This window comes from Entelurus aequoreus, linkage group LG03 (assembly GCF_033978785.1).
Source record: "Entelurus aequoreus isolate RoL-2023_Sb linkage group LG03, RoL_Eaeq_v1.1, whole genome shotgun sequence".
Taxonomy (NCBI): Eukaryota; Metazoa; Chordata; class Actinopteri; order Syngnathiformes; family Syngnathidae; genus Entelurus; species Entelurus aequoreus.
The window spans coordinates 30,101,532-30,114,024 of record NC_084733.1 but is presented as its reverse complement, the minus strand read 5'-3'; the positions used below and the strand labels follow the sequence as shown (position 1 = coordinate 30,114,024).

Sequence of the window (12,493 nt, the reverse complement as noted above, 5' to 3'; positions counted from 1 at the left end):
GTCTGCCATGATTAAAACACAGTCGCTTGTTTGTTTCCGGAAGTAGGAACAAACATTTGTTCCCACTAAGGAAACAGAAATAAATGCGCTGGAGAAATAAGTCGCGGCAATGCTTAAAACAGCCAAAATACGGTAAATATTGTACATATTACATATTGTTATGAATGTGTCTGGTGTTACCATGGGTTGATTAACGTGGACCCCCACTTAAACAAGTTGAAAAACTTATTCGGGTGTTACCATTTAGTGGTCAATTGTACGGAATATGTACTGTACTGTGCAATCTACTAATAAAAGTCTCAATCAATCAATCAATACATTATACATATACTTGCAGTGTGTGTATAAAACGTTGGAGGGTTTTGAAGTTGTTTTAGAGGGCTTTGAAGGCTACAACGATGACTCACATTAGCCGCATCTTCTAAGCCAGCGTTTCTCAAAGTGTGGGGCGCGCACCACTGGTGGGGAATAGAGACATGACAGGTGGGGCGCAAGGAACGGGAGGAAATTTCACTTTATTATTTTATTTTTTAAATTATATTCTTAGATTTTTTTTTTTTACTTTGCTTTCATTTTCTATACACACTGTAAATCACTTTGTGATTCTGTCTGTGAAATCCGCTATATAAAGAAATGTAAATTACTTATTTTTCCTGTAGGCTTTAAATTTCTAGGTAGGAGCGAAAGTTTAACAGACATAGCAACAGTAACTAATGGGGGCGGGGCTAAGCGGAAGCTTTGTGAATGGCGAGTCACTGTGCGAGGATTTGCTGTTTTGCAAATACATAAAAAATAGAGCCAATGCTGATGAGCTGTTCATAAAATGGACAGTTTCCTCAAAGAACACGACCTTAAATGGGAAAACTGTGTGGGCTTTTGCTCTGATGGTGCACAGACCATGGCAAAGTCAAGAAACGGGCTGCAGGCTCTAATAAAGAGGGTTGCGCCAAATGCGCATTGGACACACTGTGTCATTCACCGGGAAGCACTCACGTCAAGGCAGCTCAGCCCCGAACTCAATGAGGTTTTAACAGTGGCAGTGTCAAGCCTGCAACCCCCATTTGAAAAGCTGTGCAGTGCAAAACAGACTCATTGCAGCCACTAATGCTGGAGTACTGTAAAACTCATGTTCACTTGCCCTGTCTTGCCAAATGCATTAGCTCCTCCTTTTTTTTTGCAAAGTGGCACTTTTATTTTTATTTATTATTGAACTCGATGCAAGTTATTTGATTTATTATTGAACTTGATGCAAGTTATAACACTTTTACTTGATTTATTATTGAACTTGATGCAAGTTATAACACTTTTATTTGATTTATTTTTTAACTTGATGCAAGTTATAACACTTTTTTTTTTTATTATTGAACTTGATGCAAGTTATAACACTTTTTTTGATTTATTATTGAACTTGATGCAAGTTATAACACTTTTATTTGATTTATTATTGAACTTGATGCAAGTTATAACACTTTTTTTGATTTATTATTGAACTTGATGCAAGTTATAACACTTTTGTTTTATTTATTATTGAACTTGATGCAAGTTATTTTATTTGATATTGAACTTGATGCAAGTTATACCACAGCTGCACAGTTATTTTATTTATTATTGAACTTGATGTTATTTTATGTTATTGAGTTTGAATGTATACAACTTGATGTTACTTGATGTTCAATAAATTTGAAAATGTTAAGCTTGGCATTAGCGTTCTGTTGGGGCGATGGGGGCAGGTGGGGCTTGAAAACTCCCCCTTGTCCAAAGTGGGGGATGACAATAAAAGTTTGAGAACCACTGTTCTAAGCGTTTTTTTAAAATCCTATTTAAAATCCCCCCCCGGAAAAAGACATGTGTTCTTGTTTCTCATAATGATTGTGAACGTTTAGCAAAATTCAGCAAAAAGTGCAGTCCCCTTTAAGTCACAGGTGCCAAACTTAAGTCCCGGGGCCGTATCTGGCCTGCCACATCATTTTATGTGGCCTGCGAAAACCTGGAATTTATATACGCCTTTTCTTACCAAATGTATTCAACTTTCCATTTTGACAGAAATTAAAACACATTTACAGCATGCAATTTCATATCTTTTAAACTCTATTTATTATTGCAACTAGGGCTGGGCGATACATCGATATACTCGATATATCACGGGTTTGTCTCTGTGCGATATAGAAAATGACTATATCGTGATATTCGAGTATACGTTCTCACGCAGTTGCTTTTAGCTGCGGGCATTACACTGCATGCGTTTGTCACTCTTTCTTGTCTCTCCTCACAGAGACATAAAACAAGTGCACCTTCTTACATACGTCACGTGTGCAACGTCACACGATCCCGCGGAGCAGAGAGGTAGCGACATGGTAACGTTAGTTGTGATGCTAACGGTGAGGTGCGGGTGATAATACGAGAGAGAAAGAAGGTGCGAATCTGGTAACAAATGAAGGAAGAATTAATTCCCAAGAAAAACAGCACGGGGTCCATCGTCTGGCGGTGGTTTGGCTTCAAGCGGGAAAATGTTGAGCAATTATGCGGCAAAAGCATTGCTACAAAAAGTAGCACCACTACTAGAGAATGAAGAGTGCTTGAAACTCTGCATGTCAACATCTCCGTTCGGTGCCACACCAACAAAATGCCGAAGCAACTATTTCCAGATCAACACCGTATGGAAAAAATAGTCAACAATAGAAGGAGATAACGTCCGCAGGAACCTACCACATAGCGAAGGACTATTATGCAGCTAATTTTTATTTGACAGTTATTGAAATACTGTATCTTGTGTGACATCATACACAAAAATGCACTTTATTTGTTTTAAACTATTGTAGTGGCGTTCTGTACAAAAAGTATACTTTAATTTAGTGTTGTTTTGATATGTCATCTTAGTGACATCATGCACAAAAGTGCACTCATAAGTTGTTTTAAAATGTCTCTGACAATCTTGCACTTTCTGTTTTGAAATGACATGAATGTTTGTGCCACTGCTTAATAACTGTTTAATAAATACAGTTTTGGTAAATTGACTTAGTTGTGATTTCCCTCTCTGCATGAAAGTTTTAAATACGCATATATTAATGCAGTATGAACAAGAATGTTTTAATGTAGACACATAGAATCATCATACTGCTGTGATTATATGCATCAAGTGTTCATTCAAGGCTAAGGCAAAATATCGAGATATATATTGTATATCGTGACATGGCCTAAAAATATCGAGATATTAATAAAAGGCCATATCGCCCAGCCCTAATTGCAACAAATACTATGTTGTCATACATTCCAAACAGTTTATGTTGTTGAAATGAAAAAACGTGTTTAAATATGGGCTTGACTCAAGATTTTTAAGCAAGTTACCCATCAAAGTGTGCACTGTAAAAATAACGGGAAGGAACTGGTAGCTCATTCACCATAATTTTACCGTAAAAAAACACAAAAAATGTGGAATCTTTTTTCCATTTACCGTAAACACAACAACCACAGTTTTTACGGTAAAATCCGGGTTACTGTTTTTGCTTTCCCATTTATATGCTGTAAAAATCATCGTAAATGTTATGGTAATATTTTGGCAACTGAGTTGTCAGTTATTATTTTTTACTGTAAAATCTACAGATGTCATTTACAGTGTACGTAAAACATATGTATAATTAATAAATAATTGTGTAATAATATCATGAGGCAATTAATATGTATATACATTACTCTCTGTTACAATCAGCCTTTTGAAGGCGTTTTCATTGTTTTCGTTGTTTTCATTGAGGGCCCTCAATGAAAACAAGTTTGACACCCATGCTTTAAGTTATATATTTATTTCCGGGTGTTCCAGGTAATGATACTAACATGAGTCCCACAATTTTGTGCCACGGTGACTGGTAAGAATGCTGATCACCTTGGGAGCTTGTTGCCAGTGACTGACTGGCACTTCTTCCTTCCCTCGCTTCCAACTCAGGTGCTAAGTCACGCTAGAATATTCCACCATGCTTTGGAAAGCACTTAACCAACCTCCACGATGCCACAGATGACCTGTCTTGATTGAGTGTCAGTGCAGTATGTCGAAACATTCCCTCTTTGTGTAGCAAAGCAGTTAAAGCTAAAATCATATGACTTGCTGTGGAAGCTGTGAAGCAGACATTGTGAATTACTGCATCACAGCTACAAGCAAAGCAGATGGAAATTTCCTCTGCAGCTCTGCATGCGTTTAAGCGGACACAAGGTGGTGTGTGCTTTCAGGCATCTATCAATGTGTGTGTGTGTGTGTATGCACAACCTGTATGTGAGGTCTACCAGTGCTGAAATACACATTTAATACCTTTTTTTTTATCCCACATTTTTGCATTTGGACCTTCTGTACATGCACACCTGTCCACTGCATTCCAGCAGTTGGAAGTGGGTTTGCTTTAGTCACAGGCTGTTCTGACGCCTTGAGTGGAAATAAAATAAAACACCCCCCTAATGGCTGTGAAATACACAAACACACATCAGATGGAATAATGGCAGAATCCCTGTCGGGCCTTCTGCAAACAGAGCTCCACACACAGCTTGTATCCACAGTGCAAGAAGAAGAAGTATTATTAATAACAATAGCCTGGTCTTTTCCGCTCTCGGGCCTTTCTCTCATCTTGGACGAAACTTTCAGAATCAAAAGGACGTGTTGTGTATTTTCTCTCGTCGTGCCTGTTGCCCTCTTTCTGAGACCAACACAATCCTTGTTTTGTTCGCAGCAAGAGAAATGCTAGGTTGCTAGCACTTGGAGTCTGCAGAGGCGACCCACAGACTTCCCCCCTTGTTCTGCTTTTGCTCTTCTTTTCAAAGATTTGGTTTGTCCACTGTCTCCGTTTGCTAACAGTGACATATTATAGGATGTTCTTCTGCCTCTTTGTCTAGTTCGTGGTCATTTCCATAGTGATGTCGTGTTGTGGAAGCCATTGTCTTTTTGTACTGCAGTACTGTTTTGACCAGATTGAAAGACAGGTCGGCTTGTATTCAGTATCAAGATATATATATATATATATATATATATATATATATATATATATATATATATATATATATATATATATATATATATATATATATATATATATATATATATATATATATATATATATATATATATATATGTGTGTGTATGTATATGTATGTAAATCGTATACATAATGTACACAACACGATACATTTAAACCAGGTAGTCCATGGATTACGATTTTTTTTCTCCAACTCCACAATGTATGCAGAATTAGGGTTGCGCCATATATCAGATATAAATGACATAAATTTGGCCGATAAAAGAGCTTTTAATACTCTCGTCATATCGTGATAATGCATGTTGATTATATCAACGTCCGACAAATTTGACAGTGATCAGCCAACGAAGGCAATATCCTTGCTCTCGAGCTATCGGCTAATGTTTCTCCACAGTGCAGTTTCTATATCAATCATCCCCTTCTCCATGATGGAAAACTCTGTTTCTTACAACTTTCATTATCACTGAAGGACTAGAAGAGAATGAATAACAAAACATGCTACACTACACACTGTAGCAGGATACAAAAAAGCATAGCTAACCGCTAAGCTAGAGTTCTTGAATGTGAACAGAGGTGGGCGGATTGATTAAATAGACAGTAACGATACCAAGTATAGTTTCAGTATATTGTTAAAACTACAGTGATTAGATAAATGTTTTTTTATCACGACGTTTTTTGTCATTTTTGTTATTTTTTAGAAACTCAGGAAATAAGAGCAAATAGTAGTTTTTGCTTTTGTTTAGTAATTTTGTACTATTGAATTAATTATAATTGTTTTATGTAATAAAATCGAATAAGGATATACATCATTAATCCATTAATTGTTATACTACCATCCTGTGTTTTTGTCAAATTACAGTTGTGATCAAAAATGGAATCACTTAAGAATCCTGAAGATTTTAAGTATGAACAGTGGTATGACCAGTACTGCCCCTGTAACGAGTACTTGGTATTGGATCGATATTCAAACTTGTAGTATCATCCAAAACTAATGTGAAGTATACAAACAGAAGAACACATGTTAATTACATTTGAACATAAGTGTAGATAGAACGATATTAGAACAGAAAGTAACCAGATATTAACAATAAATTAACAAGTACATTATTAATAGTTTTGAGAAAACAAGACAATTGGAAATGATGCTATGCATACATCAGCAGCTAAATTAGGAGCTTTTGAAATGTTTCACGATATAAGTTTTTTATATTGGTCGATATCAATAATTATTGATATTTTTTATGACCTATGGAAAGTATAGACTAGGAGAAACTTATATTAAATGCGAACATTTTTAAGTTAAAGTTAAAGTACCAATGATTGTCACACACACACTAGGTGTGGTGAAATTTGTCCTCTGCATTTGACCCATCCCCTTGATCACCCCCTGGGAGGTGAGGGGAGCAGTGAGCAGCAGCGGTGCCGTGCCTGGGAATAATTTTTTGGTGATTTAACCCCCAATTCCAACCCTTGATGCTGAGTGCCAAGCAGGGAGGTAATGGGTCCCATTTTTATAGTCTTTGGTATGACTCGGCCGGGGTTTGAACTCACAACCTACCGATCTCAGGGCAGACACTCTAACCACTAGGCCACTGAGTAGGTATATTATATTGGTCGATATCAATAATTATTGATATTTTTTATGACCTATGGAAAGTATAGACTAGGAGAAACATATATTAAATGCGAACATTTTTATTTCAAATGTAACCTTACTCTGATTATAATCCCCTCACCTATCAAATAAGAAAGGAAATGAAATGTCAATACAACAATGGAAAACAGTCAAACAATCAATGTAAACAAAATTCTAAAATCACAATAAACACTTAACAACAACCTCTCTAAATTAAGGTGCAAAAATAAAGATTATGCAAGAAATGCTTAATAAAGTGTAACAAAATAGTGTGAAAATGTAAACATAGACAAACCTGAGATTAACTGTTTTTGGCAGGTTTACTGCCAGGAAGTTTTGTGGTTTGTGTAACATTTAATTTGGTCTGTTATTCCTATTTACATATGGAAATAAACGTATGTTATGCAGTTATTATTAATTGAAATATTATTGGACCAAATCATTATTTTTTGTTATTTATTTTATTTACACAGTCCTGCACTTTAGTTCCTACCTGTTTCCGTACATCCAAATAGGGAAAGGACGTGGGTTGAAAAGAAAAGATGGACTACAATCCGTTCCAAAAAATACCGTGGAGGTGACTTTCCTTGTTTTATTAACAATTTATTTGCTCTCTGCAGCACTCATTTGTAATTTCTCTTCACACTGCATGCAGAGAATTAACAGCGAGACAACAAGATGGCCCAACCAAAGTGGTAGTTGATACTGTGACGCGATTGGCTGATTAGCGTGTCCCTCTCATTACTCACAGATCCCTTCCTGTTTCCAGACCATGACTGCCTTTGTTCATGCAACCAACCTTGCTTCATTCTTTCCAGTTTCTTTTGACCATAAAAAAAATACAGTATATTCTGTATATCAAACATTTTATCGAATACGTTTTTTATTGATAACGATTACATGTCTATCATGATATACTGTATATTAATATTGTTTTATCAGCCCAGCCCAGCCCTACCTACAGCACAGTATGGCTAATCTTACTATTTTAATTTTTTTTGTCACGTTATAATTCCTCATATCAACCTGATAATTATCATGCACCCCTAGCCCTTATACATATATTACCAAGTGTATGATTAGGGTTGTCTACAACCATGGACTTCTAGTCTCATTAATCAAGTGTAAAATCCCTAAATCCTAATTCTTCATCTTCGAAAGACTTCCAACTCAGCAGGCGTGGTTGGATGAGTTTAAGATGAACATCAGCATCAGTGACCTCTGACCTCACAAATAAACCACAAAAAAAAAGAAAATCCCCCAGGACACTAAAGAAAAAGAGTGACATTTCCAGTTCTTGTCCTTGTTCTTGCCTGATTGATGGTCGCATAGTGCATATACATTTAGACAGCAAAAAAACGTATCGCCTTATTCTCCCGTGTAAGTAAGTATACACTGCTTCGTTCATGACATCCCATCAAATAGTAATCTCTTTTCTCCTCTCCTCTGCGCAGGTACTGCTTCATCGTGACGCTTGGCTACTTGATAGTGTGTCAGGTCACACGCGTCTACGTGTTTGATTACGGCATGTACTCTGCAGATTTTACTGGGTAAGTGTGCCAAGGCTGACGTTGCAAAACGGCAAACGATAATTAAAAGTTTGTGGAGTCTTGATTCAACTCAGCTGTGTGCCGGCTCAACACAAATGTGTCACACTGATCGGCGCCCTCTGCACACGCTCGCTTTCGGTTCTCTCTCCTCCACACTTTTTTTTTTTGGTGACAATTCAAGCAGACTGCTTGCACTCTCAGCAGGGTGGGGGTGGGTAGTTGCTAGGCAACTTAATCCAAACCAATACCGCCTGTTGGAGAGCAGAAATTTCACTCTTTCATCTACTCGTGTTGTCTTATCCTTTTTTTTTGATCGGAAAATGTTGTATACTTCGCCCCAATTTCACTGCCTCCTGTCTTTTTTTATGTGTAAGATTAACATTGTTTAGCATCGATCTGAAATTATTTTGACAAAATATAATTGAAGTCGAAATAATCTGTGTCAGGGTCATGCTGTTGTTTTAGTGAACTCTTTAAGTCAGGGGTGTCCAAAGTGCGGCCCGGGGGCCATTTGCGGCCCGCAGCTAATTGTTTACCGGCCCGCCACACATTCTGGAAATACTATTGTAAAAATAAAAAAGAACATTAAAAAAAGTGGAATGAGGTGAAATCTATCGACAAAAAGTTGCAATGTTGACACAAAAGCTGCCATGCAGGCTGTTTTTTTTCTTTTGTCTTTCTTTCTTTTTATTTTTTTGCCATTGCTCAAAAAAAAAAAAAGACAAAAAATCCATGTTATAATGAATTATTTTCAGGGCTCCAATTACTTCAAATATTTCACTTTAAAATGTTTTATGTGGTAAATATTGCATATATTGTGTAGTAGCCATATAAAAACATCAAAGTTTTCTTTGACAAAAGCGCATAAAACAAACAAAATAATTGTTCCAGCATAAAATCGACAGATATATCTGAAGTTGATCTTGTAACTTAAGTGTTGAAAGTAAAAGAAAAACCTAATAAAAATGTATCACTTTATGAGTGGGGCACCTTTTGGATCCCAAATATATTTAGTGATTTTTTATTTATCTTTTCACTGTGATTAATCAAAAATATGAATTAATTAAAGTCAATGGTGTCCTGCATTATTGATCTTTTAGGACTCTAATTACTAAATACTGCATATTTCAGTTTTACTCTAAAAAAAACTAAGTTTTTTTTGACAGAAAAGCCATAAAACATTTTTTTTAATTTGTATTACTTTATATCAACTTGAAGTTGATAAAGAGATTTACTGTAAGCGTTAAATAATAATCTGATTTATTTTTAACATTTTAATGACTGAGACCCTTTATGGTCCCCGGGACCCCTAAAGGTAAAATAAATAAAAAATCCATGTATTTTGTTATGGTTTGAAAATGAAAAATATCAAAATGGCCCCCACATGCTTTAATTTTTCCGTGAGCGGCCCTCAGTGGAAAAAGTTTGGACACCCCTGCTTTAAGTGTTTAATCACTGAAAACTTAAATATTCAACTGTAAAAATAAGTTAACCACTGCAATATGTAAAATGTAAAAAACGGTCTTTCCTCACAAAGGCCAATGTAAGCGGTAGTAACCAGAACCAAAAAGTAGACTCTATTAGTTGTTAGTTATTTTACCCCATCTTTATGTTTTGAAAAGTGTGTTATTATAATAATAATGATTATTAATATTAAGTAATCTCTTGTAAGTAATGTTGTGTCCCGACAGAGGCACGCAGAGATCGACGCTCCCTTTTCAACGTTATTACTGTCCATACGCGCCGATATTAGCCCTCATAACACCGCTATCAGCGCAAGGCTAAGATAGCTAGTAGCCACAACAACAACACAGCACTTCCTCTATATGCACCAATTACAGCAAGCAAGGTTGCATTCACAAACCCCTGAAATTATCATCGTTAATACTTCAAAAGTAACTTTTTGCACATTGTCTACATTCTGTATTGCTGCAATAATTATGACAATTTGTTGAAGACTTTATTTCAGTTGTCCCTCGTTTATTAAATAAGTTTTTCAACATTATGACAGCCCTCTAGACATGAAACAACACCCTTTGTCACTTGTACACTCTTTGAATACAATATAGTAATGCTGTCTGAGGCTGAGCCAATCAGTGACCAACATGCTAAACAGTGCACTCTGATTGGTTTGGTCTCCTCTAGTGGCCAATACTACTGTCATATTGATCATTTCAGTTTATTTTGCCATTTCATGTTTGAAATAGGACCCAAAAAATTGTAGAATATGTTTTAAAACATATAAATATATTTCCAAAATAAATCTGCCATGTAGTGAAGCCGCAACATTTGAAGCACGACGTGGCGAGGGACGACGGTACTTATATTTGAATGTGTTACCTAGTTATCATTTACCAGTAAGTTGTATAATTGAAGTATTCCACTTACTAGTCAAGTTGAATGTCATAAAATCCCATAAAAATATAGTTTTTGTACAAAGGTTTGCATGTTATACATTTTTTAAGCACCGGCATTGATTTTCAAGTACCCATTTGGTGCTAATATGGGTTAAAATGTAAACGATACCCATCCCTAGTCGTCATATAATATATTATATTATATATTATATTATATAGTTATAGTTAGACAAACTTTATTGATCCACAAGGGAAATTGTTCCACAAAGTAGCTCAGTTACAAAGGATGGAAAGGATAATGCAGGTATAAAGAAGACTAAAAATGTACCATAGTAGCAATATAAAATATAACATATATGTAATATTTACATATTATATATACAGTATATAATATATACTGATATATTATAATATTATATTATATTATTTTATATGATATATACGATATATTACAAATCCCAATTACCATGTACAACATTACAGTATATGTAACAGCTGCAGCAAAAAAAGGGCAGCATAAAATAGAGAGTAGATCCAGCGGAAAATATACATTATAAACAAAGAGAGGTAGCTAACAGAAGCGGTCAGGTAATAGACAAATATCATCTATTGTTGTATGGCGAGTGATTATATACTTCATATTATCTTAAAAAATATGTCCAAAAGGAGTATTGAAAAACAGAGATTGTCTTTTGGTTATGGTCGTCCTTTAGTTGAGGTAATACAATAACAATGCATATTAATGCCAGAGTCTTAACTTTTTGACCGCCCCCCTCGTTGTAGGACCTAGATGGAGAACATCCCATTATAAATATCATACAGTCACCATTATTGGATTGGATAATGCATTCATTATTTTTCCGGATGCGGCCATAAAGCAATAATATCTCTCCTAATAAATTATGTTTGGCATTGTAAGAGGATTGTTAAATTAAAGCTTTAATTATATTTAGGAAAAACAGCCACTGAGCAGCTTTTGTCTTTTTTTCTTCATCAGGCCCATGATGGTGATCACACAGAAGATTACCAGCCTCGCATTCGAAATACACGACGGTAAGACGAACCCGTGTTTTATCAAGCAAAAACATTTGTGCGGAGTGTAAAAAAAGCAGGTCACACGGTCATATATTCATGCCGAGGACAGGTTAACCGTGCACACAGATAAACACTGTTACGTAACAAAGCCATGTTCTGCTGTTCTCTCTCACTGGCTCCATGTTAAACGGTTAAATGGCTGACTTAAAAACAAAGCATCCACTCCATTCCGGGGCAAACAAGGTCACGCTGCATCTGAAGTCACCGCCACCAGCTGACAAGCATATGACACACCGCCAGATTTTTTTTTAGGTTTCCCGAACGATGATGACTCCCTTGCTGCAGTTGGAGCATTGAACAGTATCATCACTGGGAATGTGTCAATGTCATCGTTTTAAAGTTCCTCCCTGAGCTTCTTATTGACAACATTAACCCCTAAAGACAAATATTTAACTTGAAATGTTTGTCGTGTCACCAAGGTGTTGTTAGGACTGGCAACCACAGCTTGTATTGGTTTAGGATTTCTAACATGACTGAACAAACACCACACACTGTCTGTATGCCGTATTCTTTTCATTCATAGTGGCCGGGTCATTTGTTTGTACAACCACGTTGCTAGGCAGGATTTGTGCACCAGGATGGAGTTAAATAACACAGAAAGTAAATTAAATATTGTTTTTTAGGATAATAACAACAAATAATTTCATACTGTTTAAATTTGCAATTACAATTATATATATATATATATATATATATATATATATATATATATATATATATATATATATATATATATATATATATATATATATATATATATATATATATATATATATATATATATATATATATATATATATATATATATATATATATATATATATGTATGTATGTATATATGTC

The 12,493-nt window shown here is 35.5% G+C and overlaps 1 protein-coding gene across 1 annotated transcript in view; it reads left to right on the top strand.

The window, feature by feature from the left end:
• The window catches only part of mboat2a (membrane bound O-acyltransferase domain containing 2a), a 144,967-nt gene that overhangs the window by 110,380 nt on the left and 22,094 nt on the right, over positions 1-12,493 (top strand). Inside the window, exons 4-5 of the mRNA XM_062041587.1 lie at positions 8,103-8,198; positions 11,553-11,608. Coding sequence (XP_061897571.1) covers positions 8,103-8,198; positions 11,553-11,608 — 152 coding nt within the window. The remainder of the gene's footprint in view (positions 1-8,102; positions 8,199-11,552; positions 11,609-12,493) is intronic.